The 14890-nt window shown below is 36.8% G+C and overlaps 1 protein-coding gene across 1 annotated transcript in view; it reads right to left on the reverse strand.

Annotated features, from left to right (window-relative positions):
- Positions 1–11795: 11795 nt before the first annotated feature.
- Positions 11796–14890, reverse strand: part of RNF217 (ring finger protein 217) — a 118036-nt gene continuing 114941 nt past the window's right edge. Inside the window, 2 exon segments of the mRNA XM_028150772.2 lie at positions 11796–11930; positions 13287–13358. Coding sequence (XP_028006573.2) covers positions 11857–11930; positions 13287–13358 — 146 coding nt within the window. The 3' untranslated portion in view covers positions 11796–11856.

Genomic DNA, 14890 nt, shown 5'->3' on the forward strand with positions numbered 1-14890 from the left:
GGCATGAATCCGTGCGCCAGTAGCTCGCTGCTGCCCTCTAGTAGCTTTCCGCCCGCTGTCCCGCCCTCCTGGAGCTCCCCCAGCCCCCCTCCCCCTGTCCCCCCTCATAGCTTGCTGCCCTACCCCCTCCTGTAGCTCTCCGCCGCCTGCTTGTAGCTCGCTGCCCCACCCTCCTGCTGATCCGTGATCCCATCGTTACTTGGTCGGTTGTTACGCTTGTAATAACCATTTGCATATTACATATTTATTATATAGGATTACTGTTCATTGAATATGCTACAGTATGTTAGAGAGCTAGTTTCCCCATATCAAGGGAAGGAAACGCGGCTACAGAGAATTGAACACAGCACCCATGAGCAGGCAGTAGAATCCAGGCCTTTAGACTCACGAGTCAATGACCATTTCATTCCCCTACACCAGTGGTCGGCAAACTCCTTAGTCAACAGAGCCAAATATCAACAGTACGACTGAAATTTCTTTTGAGACCCAAATACGCCACTTCTTCAAAATAGACTCGCCCAGGCCGTGGTATTTTGTGCAAGAGCCACACTCAAGGGGCCAAAGAGCCGCATGTGGCTTGTGAGCCGCAGTTTGCCGACCACGGCCCTACTCCATTGTATTTACGTACGTTTCTTCTTGATTAAGAATGCAAGACAAGAGTAAGTGGGCTTCTCTGAGCCCCCCTGGGAGGATGAGGTGTTGTGGAAAGCTTTATTGATGAGGTAACATGAAGGGAAAGAAGTCCCATTTTGTCCTCAGCAGGGATAGGATTAAAGTCAGTGCCCAGAGTTTCTGCTCGGTATCAAAGCACAGTCAAGTCCAGCGTCAGGCTAGGGTAGCTTGTGTTCCCATCTGCGTCCACTGTGTGTAGGGTTTGCATGTCCATGGGCCACACAGCTTCTAGACAGTGGTTCTCAACCTTTCTAATGCCGCGACCCTTTAATACAGTTCCTCATGTTGTGGTGACCCCCAACCATAAAATTATTTTCGTTGCTACTTCATAACTGTAATTTTGCTACTGTTATGAATCGTAATGTAAATATCTGTGTTTTCCGATGGTCTTAGGCGATCCTGCTAGCGGTTCTCAACCTGTGGGTCACGATCCATAGGTTGAGAACCGCTGCTGTAGAGCTTAAGACCATCAGAAAACACAGATATTTACAGGACGATTTATTAACAGTAGCAAAATTAGCAACGAAAATAATTTTATGGTTGGGGGTCACCACAACATGAGGAACTGCATTAAAGGGTCGCGGCATTAGAAAGGTTGAGAACCACTGTTCTAGGAGCTCGTGGTGGGCTAGAGAGGGTATCCACAGACCAAGCGAGTGCAAGGAAGCAGGAGCCAAGCAAGAGGAGAGAGAATTCCTTTGTCTGCGGATTATGTATTTCCAAATGGTTGCAGGCTTGCACTGGGGTCCACCCTCTTAGCCAAGGATCTTTGTTCCCAGGTTAGACTGACAGGTAAGCACCTTCCCTAGGTGACGCTGACTTCACTGCCATGTGCCCATCTTCTCCTTTCCCCTCAGTGACGTGCAGGGAATGGACTAGTGGTTTCCTGGGGAGTGTGAAGTTGCAGCTTCCTGGTAAAGCTACCCATATGACCATGCTTATAATATCTGGCCTCCCCTTTGCTTTCTTCCTATTATTAATATTAATAACTAGCTAGTTACAACAGTAACACCCTGACCGGGTATTGAACCCGCAAAAGTTTTGGTGTACAGGACGACACTCCAACCAAATGTCCACCCGGCTAGGGCTCCATTTTTTTTTTTTTTTAATATATTGGTTTAGGAGCCACCACTATAATCTCATTTTACCTTCATTACCTCTTTAAAGATCCTATCTCCAAATAGTCACATGCTAAGTTTCTGGGGGTTAGGACTTTAACATATGGATTTTGGAGGGACACAATTTAACCCATAACAAGGTCATACTGGATGAGAGGGGACCTAAACCCAATGACAGAAGATATTAAAATCGAGGGTCCTTATGACTTCGGTTATTTAGCTTTAAATCCTAGTTCTGGAAATGATGTTTTTTTTCCTCTCTCAACACAGAGATCTAGCCTTTCCCTTTGGATAATCAACAACCCTGAGGTACCAGAAGCCAGTAGCCAGGAAGTCTGGCAGGATAAAGATCACATCTTGACCTGTTGTGTCTCAGTTCCTGAGCCCTAAGGTGGAGCAATCCTCGGGCGACTTTCTCATGAGACCAGACAGAGGGACGCTGCAAGAGACCTCAGAACTGTCCTCAAGACCTATAATTTGGCACTGTCAAATTTTACCTTTTAAGTTATTTAAATTTGAAATCTATTGGAAAAAAGACAAGATTCTTCTCTCTTAAAAACTTTTATTAGGCATTGCTAGATGATGCTGCACACATCATGGGAGTACACAGCACTCCACAAGAATCCATACAACAGCTCAGACAGTGACATTCGAAATAGTTGATTCCCACTACATTTTTCATCCCAGGAGAGTGAGTGTCCTTATATCCTTCCATGAGATCAGATGTCATAATTAAGATTACCCTGCCATTCTCAATCAACCAACAAAAACAATAAAATAGATAGTCCCCCTCCCCCCACAAAAGACAATAGGGGTATCTGAGTGTCCAAAATTAGACTCCAAAGTATCACAAGGTATCCATCCATTTTGAAAGACTTGCCCCTAAAATTTGTGTGATCTGACGTTGGGTGCTTTTGCTGCCAGCAGCAAGTGAGATTGCATTTACTAAGAAGGAGCAGTACACCAATACATATTCATTGAACATCCTTGAGGTAAGAGATTTAAAAATTTCACTGCTTTAAAACAAAAAAGTTAATTTCCAAGTCCTGTCCAGCAGGACATATCTGTGGGCAGGAAGATTATTTTTCTTTCTTTTTTTGTCAAATATTTAACACATATTTGCACATACAGCCTGTGTCTTTTCTAAGCACATGATTTATTTTAATTATTCATCATACATTCATCAAGAAAAGTTGAATTACATACTATGGTACATGAAGAATACAACAACACTAGCTTTCTATATAGAGCTAACGCAAGACCAAGAAGAGCAACATAATATATTGTACACAATGTCTTGATGTCCACTGAGCCCACTGTGAATGAAGAACCGCATGTAAATAGTGAACACCATGGTTTTTCAGCATCTGTGTGGACGTAAATGACAGACAACATGTTGCCAAAGACAAGTTGTAGAGAACTGGTCAAATTCCTGAAGTACTATATACTTCCTTTTATTTATAATGTTTTTTGCCAAGTAATTTTGTCCTAACAGGAGCTATAGGTAACCATTCCAGCTCCTGTTTTAAACATTAATAATCATCATTCTTTTTTTTGTTGTGGTTTAAAAATATGCTTCAATTATAATGATTTTAATTTATGGTGTTTAGTATTTTTTTTATACTTTTGGTTAAAAATGAACAATGAATTTAAGAAAAATACATTGGCTAACACACTGTTCTAGAGATAACACAGTGGATGGAGATAGCAAAGGCAGCCTATTCACACCCCTACAGGTTCACTGTCTCATCAGGACTTTAAATAGAGGGACCAGGGAACAGTCACAAAAAATATATGGCTCTTTAGATAAGAAACAAAGTCAAGTGAAAAAAATAAGGCACCGATAACAGATATAAATGTTATACACTCTCATCACACAAAGCACCGTAGGAAAGGTTACAGGGACTATACATTAGTGCGAGTGGAAAATGGTAACGAAACCAGTTTCCATAGCTTCTATTCACCAACTTCCTCCTTTCTTTTCAGTAATAAATGTATAAACACAAAAAATGGGAGAAATTATATAGTATGTTAAAAGCACAATCCATGAAACCAACAGCACAAATAATCATTTGGCATTAAGAAGTTGATTAAGGTCTTAAATACTCCTTATTTTCCAACATTTTCATCTCAACAGCATTTGTTCTTTTCCTTTCCAATTTTCTTTCAGGGATTTCTACATGATACATTTTAAAAGTTTATTTCTACCTGCCTCTTTCTTAAAATACATTCATAATGGCTTCCTCCACATAGTTTTATGAATAACTAAGTTAATAATTTGACTAATGAAATTTAAAAAAAAAAAAGTTAATAACAAAATTACATATTTTCCAATATCATTGAAAAGAGTAAATAAAATCTCTTTTCAGCTAGGCTAATTTTAAACATAAAAATATGACATTATTTGGAAAATGACCACTATTTTACACAAAATGAAAAATATGTAATATAATGAAATGACAGACAAGATCTGGTACAAACTACTAATGAAAATCATTCATCTTACAATTAAAAAATTCTTCTCATTTGCTATTATTCGTGAAAATTTAATTAAAATGGGATATATTATGATAATTCAAATGAGATGACAATTATTCCTTAAACTGCAATTTCTGAGTATACAGCAATATATTAAACATCCAAACAATTTTCTCTTTAGCAATTTATACTTTTTGTGAAAAAAGAGAATGTGAATAATTTAATTGTCCCAGTTTTGCAGTAGTTATATACACATATAAATATATTTGTTTCATGAATGTCTTATAATCAATTTTGTTTAAAATAGAAATAAAACAACTAATTGTTGTGGCATCTTAATAAATAATGTACTAACATAAAAACAATTTAATGCTACTGTTTTTGTATTCCTTCTACATAAAAATGTTTCTGTAACCTCAAAATCTACTACTTAATAATTGCTTTCACAAGCAACAAGATTGTCAATTAATTTTTATAATAAAAATCTGTAACAGATTGTCCTTGTCAAGGTAAATGGATTTATATATCTATATGTATTCAGATATGTACCCATTACAATTCTAGGTATCACATGAATTATAAGATTGGTTACTTTTTTTTCAATACCATCTATAGAATTTTAATTATAATGAAAAGGATCAAATATCAAAAGTAAACTATGGCCATATGGAACTTTTTAAAAAATGAGCCTTAGAAAAAGGGCTTATAATCAGCTAATTTAAAAAATCATATACTTTAGAATTTTCTTTATAAAGGAACATAAAGCATAATATTTATATCAAATATTAGGTAGTATTACTTGAAAGGAACAGTGAAAGTATATTTGGACACAGAGGATATATGTTCATTTAAAAAAGTTATTTTTAAGAATTTACTGGATTATTGAGACTGTTTTCCCAACTGGGACATGAGGTGAACACCTAACAGCTTTGTGGGGAACTGATAAAGACAGCACAGCTTGCCAGCTGCAAGGCAGAATCTGTGAAATGCACTATTTTTGCAATTTCTGGGGCCCTATAATACCTGTGACTCTCCCTTGAACTTTCCCACATCATGTACTAAACCAATATTAAATATATCTTGAGTGTGGCTTGTATAAAAAATCATACCAATGAAAAAGTTGAACATTTGCAAATGACAAATGGTTTCTCGTGAATAGGGCTAATATCAGTTAAAGTTAATGTGATCTACTGTAGATTACCAAAAATTCTAATTATAAACCCATCATTGAGTCTTATATACAAATGCTATACTATATAAACGCAGCCCCAAATCCAAGCTGTAGGACTTTTTTGCTAAAGCCAAGACCATAAACCATACATTTGGCCATTTTGGATGAATCATGAATGAGTTGTTGTCAGGTTGGATGAATGTCTACACGCACTTTCTGCTCAATTAATATGCAAACACAATACTGACCTTACATTATTCATGAAGCAATTTCTGAGGCTTGGTGGTAGAGTATTTTAGGCTCTATGACCCAACTGACCTCTATCTCATTCATTTTATTTCTTGTCAGAGGGCTGGGCAGGGTTCTCCATCTCTGTCCCAGGTACTTCTATTTTAATTTACAGACAAATAAGCCAAAGTAGGTTATGCTCACTACCTTTGCCAAATTATGAAGTCCTTTCAGTGTTTGCATTTCATTTCATTAGTGTCAGAGGAGTTAACGGTGAGACAGAATTTATCCCACATTTGGCAAAGATGGGAAGGGAACCACAGAGGGAAAAAGCAAGACAACCAGGAAATCTAAAAAAGAAAAGAGGAACTCAATGTTGAAGTGTGAGAGGATCACTTCACAAGTAGGGAAGAACATCAGTGAACATAAATGGTGGAACAGAGTAACCGAAATGTGGGAGAGACCAGAGAAAAAAAGTCTCGATTGGTAAAATAACCTAGGTGACATAGAGTTAAATACACCTAATGAAATTTCTTTTATAAGTTAAAAGGAACTGGGAGGGGGGGGGAGGTGGAGGGAGAGCGGAGAGCACTGGCAATCTTTTGTATTTAAAAAAAAAAATAATGTATTGGCCTTTATGCCCATTTGTAGTGTGTCATAAGCATAAGTACATGCTTCTAACATTGGCACTATGTCTGTGATATGTGGAGGCTCCAGTCAAGTCTCCAAATGGACAGCCACAGGTCTGACCTGCTGTGCCTCTCTGCTTCTTGGATAATGACTACCCCACTTCCGGCCTCGCCACAGTGGTATGCAATGGAAGAGCCACACACTGTCAGCTATGAAATGAGTGTTAGTTCTGTCCTGAAAGCCACAGTTACAAAGAGTTGCGCGGCCTTTCTCTTTTCAAGGCCTGCGTCATTGGTTTGCACCCAAAAGGCATTTCACAGTATTAAAGACTCCCCACCTTTTGGGCCTCTGCTTTTGTTCAGACCAGATCTTAATGATTCTATGAAACCATTTCCGTCTTATTAACGTAATATTTGTGGTTATACACATTAAACATGGGAGTTTGGAACTTATTTTCCATAGGAGGAGGAAAATGCCATACTTAAGTTATGAAGATTTGGAAAACAAATACTCTCAAACTAGCCATTGGTGATAGTTTTAATTTATATCTCGTCAGTGGACTTTCTTTTATAGATTTCATGAAATACGAAAATGCAGTTAATTAAAACTTGCAGTAGAAATTAACTTGATATTTTAAACAAACATCCCAACAAGGTTATTAGGTAGCATTTATTCATTATTTGCTATATTTGAGCTCCTGAGACCAATTTTTAGGATTGCTATAATTTCAGAAACTCTGCTACAGTTTTCTTCAGGTATATTTTACTTGTTTTAAATTTTCAGCTTCAGATTGCTCCCCAAATTAAAAAAAACTGACACATATTTGCTAATACTGTTATTCTACCATCTCCATCAAGTAAATGTAACCAGTTTCTTTCATTCTGTCCAATTACTTCAATGGCACAACTGTTTTAAAGTGCATTCATGACTTTTAAGGCTATGTTTATGATATTAACACAAAACAATAAAGCTAACCACAGGAAAAATTACTTTCCGTAGCTGGGATAGATTTCAGCCACAAATATGAAAGGACGGGCATACAATCCAATGGGAAGACTCACATTAAGGCATATGTGCAGCTTATTTATAAAATTAAAAATGGCTTTTGGCAAAATTTTATTTTCAATTTTGAAGTCCTTAATGAAGTATACCAAGTAGTATTATTTAGGCCACTAACTTTTTAGAAAAGTAATTATGAATTTAACAGGCAGCACACAAGTCCGATGCTAAAAACAATCGCAACTGTTTAACGAGGGAGAAACTGGATGGATGTCTTGGCAGGTGTACGCCAATTTGACACAGGTCAGGAAGGAACGCTGGTGCTCTGCACATGCCAGAGTGTGTTTCCACGCCCTCCTGCCTCTCCTCTGGTCTTTTAGTGAACAGGAGCATCAGAGTAGAGATAAATGAGGCGGGGGGGGGGGTGCTCACCAAGGACTAGAAGAGATTACAGTGGTTTGGGGGTATTTTAGGGGGGCCATGGGCCATATATTTGGGTGGTAGGATTGAAAGATAAAGGCTCAGCTGGGACTTAGGGACTCAAGAGATGGTGGGTGTGGCTGGACTAGGAATCTCCAGGCAGGCACCACTGAATCCTGATACCGTGGCCGGAAAGCACAATTAGAGATACCAGGTTGTAACCCAGTGGTGTTTAATTACCTTTGATGGTTTTCCTGTCTGTTCCACCTTCAGGATACAATAGCACCTATCAGAAAATCAAGGTGGTGGCAACACGATGTTGCTTGTACCAAAGGTTTGAGCCCTCTGGGTAAGTCCACATGCAGAGACTTAGGGAACTGCTAAGCTTCACTGTAAAAGGAATGTTTCACATTATTTCACAAGTTATAAACGTCCCAACAAACCACCAAACCTGCATACCGTCTAATTTATTTTTCTATAGATAACAGTGGCTATTTATAATTGCCAACATATTGCTTCTTACTTTTCACAATGGCATAATTAAGTTCCTTTGTGCAGCAACATGCATGAACATGGATAGTGTTTACCAAAAAATGGGACAAACATGATCGGTTTGGTTATTTCATTTAAATCCCTCAAGTTTTAAAACTAGGCTATCCAAATATCAATGTATCTTCCTTGGATATCTTATAGATATCTCATTACATTTTATTTTTTATTAGAATAACATTAATTTTCTTTTATATGTCTTGGCAAGGTATTTATTTGGCTAATTAAGCAGGAGTAAAACTATCCTGCAAAAGATGCTTTTCTTTTAAAATTATGCACTTCTATATAATCTTTTTTTCTCCAAGAAAAAGACCTCAAATATAAAATCTCTATGATCTCATTCACAGAAAATGCATTAACATTGTATTACAAATATGTTATAGGAACCAAATTTAAAAACTTATGGAAATGTTAACACAAAGTGACAGCAATTTATGTAAAGGACCCTCACTGATGCTTTGTACTAGAGAAGTAACAACTGATCTTCGTATCAACAGGGGACTAATTAAATAAATTAAAGTATAGCCCCACAGTGGGATATGTAGTAATTTACAAAAGAATGAGGTAACTCTATTTAAACCCTTATGGGAAGGTGTCTACCAATATATAATAAAATGGAAAATAGTCACAGGACAGTAAGAATGCTAATATTCTGTCTGTATAAAACTAATATACACACAGACACACACACACAAATAATTGTTAGTATATCTGTAGAAAGTGTCTGGAAGGACACATACCAAATTACTAACAGTGTCTACCCCTAGAAAATAAGGAAGTGGGTCAAGTAGAGAAATTTGTATGCTAGAATTCTGTATGACTTGATTTTTAAAAAAAACGTATATATTAAATTTACAATAAAAACATATAAAAATGAAAGCTTTGGATAGAAAGATATTTTATGTGTATGCTTCTTTCTCTAAAGTAGTTTTTATAATTCATTCCCAAAGTTATTACTATTGTTTTAACTTCAATGTTGGCACTGACATATAAATAATCCTTTTTATTTCCTTCTCTCTAAGATCTTAATGCCACTTAGTTTAAAAAAATCACAAATAATTGCAGTAAGTCACCAACAAGAAAAGGCCCCATCTATAACAACTTTTAAAGAGGAAAAACACATACATTTTTTTTAAAAAATCCACGCTATAGAAAAAGGACAATCCTATGCAACACAGTGCATGCTTGCTGAAACAGCCTTCACTGGTAACAAATACCACTTTGTAACTGGAAAATTGGAACGTTTCCAAATAATATAAAAATATCTCCCAAAGAATAGTTATTCAAAGAAAGAAATAAAAATCCCTGAGTAGGCCAAAGGCAACAGACACAACACCTAAGAAAATAGATTATCTAAGACCAGCGAGTATATTATTTAGAGAGTTGGTACATATATATGTTTGCATATGTATTCATATGCATCTATGGAGATATTGTATATGTATACATATATATCCTACATAAATATATGGATAATATATATACACGTTTCTATAGGAATAGTATATATACAGACAGACATATCACACATAACCATATCCACTAGATTTAGAATTATTATATTCACGTGTCGTCAAACTAACACCTAAGTCTGGAAGAGACAAATTTACAAAAATTAAGCACTTCAGGAAAGAATTGCATGGATTTAAGATGGAAATTCTCATTCTCTCGGTTTTAATACTAGAGCATGTAGAATAAGCACTCAATAAATATTTGTCGAATGAATGGGTGGATGGATGGAAAGATGATATTGTGAAATTATATAGCACATCACTTTTTCTGGTATCATGTTATGCTTTAGTAATATGACATTCCAGAACCACAGGGCACACCCTCCTCTAACTGGAAATAGTCTAGTCCAGAAGTATAGTATAGCTATTCTGAGTGTCATGCAGAAATTTGAATATCATGGACTTTTAGATAAAATAAAAAGCATAAATGTTCTTATACATTGGAGTTCAACAAGACACACTATCCATGTTAATGCATGTTTTTTCACATCATCTATTTCAACTCACACAAGGTTGCTGTGAAATTAATGCTATACCTATGCAGATAACTAATTTTAAGCATTTGGAAACAAGTGAAAACTAGTCTTCTTCGGGGTCTTTACTTCCTTTCTGCTGATGAACTTTTGTGATGAAAACAAAGAAATAACATAATTTAGTTACTTGTCCTTTTCAGCTTGGTAAAACTTCCTGAAAATATTTCCTTCATTTTTTTGGTTTCCTTCTCCAAAAGCAGTTTATATTTTAGATAAACCCATAAACACAAACTTTTTTTTTTTAAATTACCCCTCCATGAGAAGATACCAACACATTATTATGCATATGAGCAGTAAACATAAGAAAAAAATCCTTCAAAACTAATAAAACTTGGGGACAAATTAAAGAGAGAAAGAAAGAGATAAGAGGGTAGAGTAAATAATGCCACACCTTGACCTAAAGCAGAATTACTTGTAATTACAAGTTATTAAAAAAAATTAGCAGAATGGGGATTTATTTAAAGGCTTAAGCAGTCTTTTCCACAGCAACCCTGCTATTTAAATTAACTAGTTCTGCCTAAAAATTTTATTCACATAGTGAAACATGTAAGCCAAAATATAAGAAACCTGAAAGACTGAATGTTCAGGTCTTGAGAATTTCCTAAAATCAGTCAATCAGTTTTGTCAGTTTATAAAGTTTGATAATCCTTGGGTGACAAGGCACACATTTGTGTGTGTGTGTGTGTGTGTGCATGTGTGTGCGTGTGTGTGTGACAAAGAGAGAGCAAGAAATAGAAAAGGGTCAACAATCGAAATAGCCTGTTGTCTAAATTGACTTTAATTCAGTACATTCTCAAATTATGCTCACAAAGGAACCATCATCTTTAAAGATATCTATGAAAATGTGGGAAAATAGTGTAGAGGCATGGAAGTTGACCAGTACAAGGTCATTGGGTCGAATTTTAATACAGATCTTTATACACACACATTCACACCCCTACATGTATCCTCTTCAGTAACTCATGATTCTTTTCATTAACTTCATTAGTTCCCTTTGGGCACTGAGATTTTTTTTTTTTTTAACAATTACAGCATCTGACGGAGGAAGGAATTACACTGCTTGGGCCACAGATGAAAACAGGGGCATATGGTGAGCCTTTCTGCTGGAAAGTGGCCTTGCTTGTTGGTATAGGTGGGACTTTGGCTGTTCACACCAAGTCTCACAGATGGGCTGGAGGAGGGTTCAGGTACAAAGACAGTCCAAGCAACTCTCGGGAGAGGCATGCTCAGACAGTTCTGAGGATAACTGGTTCTTACTCAAAATAATTTCTTCCAAGACCCATTAAGAAGGTCAGAATTATGACACAGATGTTTATAGTATATGAAAGTGACCATTTTGTAAAAGCAGCAATCAACATCAGGAAAGGCCAGGATACCATGTGGGGAGTGCAACGGAGCAAGAGGCATCACGACCTGCAGAGAACCACGGAGACACGAGATGGCAGAAGGGTCCTCTCGCTGTGTTTCACGGCGCAACTCTCAGACGGGTGCGCCATTCTGGATAGCTCCGACCCGGACCAGCTTAGTTAGATGAAATGATGTGTACTTCACCAGTGCATACCTGTCCGTGATCGTTTTCTCTGTTTTTTACAAAGGCAATAGATAGGAAATACAAATAAACCTAGGGGTTAAAACAAAACAAAACAAAACTCAGTAAGCTCATTAGAAGGAGAGGCATTTCAGTTTATATAGTTGAAAATTTTCCATTTTGAAAATGATTTACAAATCATCATAATTTAGCGATATGTGAAAATGAAAAGAGGAGAGATACCTATGGCACAAAATGTATTTACTTCCACGAGATTTCATGCTTTATTATTTTTCTTTAGGTCTCTCCCCTCTTTAACAATCTCAGTGATACCAGTTTGAAAATGGAACAATGTTTTCTATCAAAATATCAAACCTTAGGCTTAAGTCTTATTTATTAGCTCTAGTTATACCATTTGCATACTATGATATTCATACTTCAGACAGAATAATGTGTTACTTAACAACAGGGGCTGTGGAGCCAAATGTCAGGTTTCATTCCCAGCTCTACCACGTGTGATTGGCCCAGGAAGCTTTCATTTCCTCAACTGTAAAGTGCAGATAACAATAGTATCTACCACATAGAGACTGGCTCGTTGTAATAAATGTCAGTTACTTTGTAATTCGATCTGTCCCATATGTGCAAATTACTTGCTAAATAGAACTTTACATATGAAAAAGTGATAGTATTATTTAGAAAAAAATTCCATCCACTATGTGAAAGGCATCAGGGGTGCCTCTACCTACAGCACTTAATTTAATGTTCTCTAAAGCAATGGTTCTGAACGTGTGGGCTCTGGTCCAGCAGCCTCAGCATCACGTGAGACATTTTCGGAACCAGAAACCCATGGGCGGTGCCCAGACACTGAATCACAAACTGTGGAGAGGGATCCGCAACCTGTGCTTAAACCAGCCCTGCTCTCCAGGTTGTTTTAAAGCTAGAGTCTCAGAAACCACTGCTTGAAGAAACGTATTTTAATATATTCCTGTGCACAAAACTATACAAATTGCTGATACATTTTCTATTTGTCAGTGCTCAAGTATATGTTGGGTATATGTTCTTAATCACTCAAAGGTCACTAGAACAAACCAAACATCCAAGGGTGTACCAGAGCCTCTTTTCTTTGATGATCCAACCTGAACTCAGAATTTAAAAATCTGGGTTCTAGGCCACTGGTCTCTTTCATTAAAATAGTAGTTGTATGAATATCGTTATTCAAAGGGGGGTTAATGATGCTTTATAAGATACATGGTACAAAGTGCCCATTGACTGAACAAGTGCCACACAAATACATCCTATATGAAATACGAGCCTCTGAATCTGTAAATCAATTGCAAGCATGGAACAGACATCACGTCCATTTCCTGACAGACTCACATTATTACATTTGCACTCATTCTCTATGGCACTCAGAGAATTCTAATGTCAGATATGTTAAGTGTTTCTTACCAATTACAACTGCTATGGCCCCTAGTGCTAATCCCAGGACCAGGATTAGAGGTGCAACAAATAATTTTCCAGCTGGAAAACAAAAGGCAAAACCATTTAGAGTCTTAGAGCAAATTTACCCAACCATTTCAGCTATGTTTTTTTAATACCACAGTGCATATTATTTTTTAAAGGAAGTCTAACGATAATGAAGGCAGTGTTTCTCTAAGGAAATGTATCAGGTGTAGAACAATTATATACAGATGTAGGTTTAGTAACTTCACTGCAGTCCTGGGCACATTAGTCCAACATCTCATAAATCATTTATCCTTTATAAGAAAAAAAAATGACGAAGCGACTGGCTCACTTTATTCTCCTAGGACCATTCATCTTTGTGCTTTTCCTTTAGGTCTCTTCCATGTTCAATTTTCAAGATTCTGAAAGATTAAGGAGTGACCCAATCTGAGTCGTGTCTCAAAAATGTAATTAGCTCACAGAATGGAAAGCTAGTAGGTGATGTAGAGGGCTCTGCCCAAGCCCACCTCTGGAAAAGTGATTTATTTACTTCCCGGGTCCAAAGGAAACAATATGGACACCTGATAAACAACTATCAGCAAGATATTGCAGTACTATTTTAGAGAAAACAACCAATAAACATACAATATATTGGAAGTTATTCAAGTAAATCATCTTTACAAATTTTAAAAGGAAGCACTCTAGAATAAGTGCTAAGGCTAAATGTTGATAAGGATGCCAAAAGGCATCAATCAGTCTTTTTTTTTCCTAAATAAATAATTGAGCACTGATTATAACCAACTCTATGTATATGCAAACATAGCAGAGTTCACAATCAGAATCCCACTAGCTCTGAAAGGCACTAGCACACACACAAAAGCCTAATAGTTAATATCCTGTCATTATGTCTTAATCTTAATCATCTTCGTCCTGAGGCATGTGACAGGGCAGTGTAGATGCAGAGCCCAGACACACGAAGAGATGAGGAAGGAATGGAGGGACTTGGCAGTAGAAACACGTAGCTGTTCAAAAATAAAGCAGCAACACTATTCTACAAATGAAGGACAGTAATTTGGAATACCCAATTACATAAAAACAACAGAAACGTAATGAAGCCAGGAAAAAATGTCAGTATTTTTATTCTTAAGAAATGGTCTTTGGAACCATTTGGAATCATGACCAGACAGATAGAAAATACAGTTTTTAACATGTAATTGTAAAAGATTGCCATTCAATTGACACCCTGGGTTTTACTTATAGTTTTCACCAATGACAGAATCCAATTAAGTAATACTAAATCTCATTGAACAATTACATTTTGTACATTCTTAAAGCTATGCTACACTGGTTAGAATATATTGGCTTGCATATTTTATTTATTAAAATATGTTTTTATTTATTTTTAGAAAGAGAAGAAGGGAGAGGGAGAAGGGAAAAGAGAGATAGAAACATTGATGACAGAGAAACATCCATCAGCTGCTTCCTGCACATCTCCTACTGGGGATCAAGCATGCAATCTGGGTATGCGCCCTGACCCGGAATCGAACGAGTGACCTCTTGGTGCATGGGTCAACACTCAACCACTGAGCAACACTGGCTGGGCTTGGCTT

The sequence above is a fragment of the Eptesicus fuscus genome, chromosome 10, assembly GCF_027574615.1.
Source record: "Eptesicus fuscus isolate TK198812 chromosome 10, DD_ASM_mEF_20220401, whole genome shotgun sequence".
Classification (NCBI taxonomy): domain Eukaryota; kingdom Metazoa; phylum Chordata; class Mammalia; order Chiroptera; family Vespertilionidae; genus Eptesicus; species Eptesicus fuscus.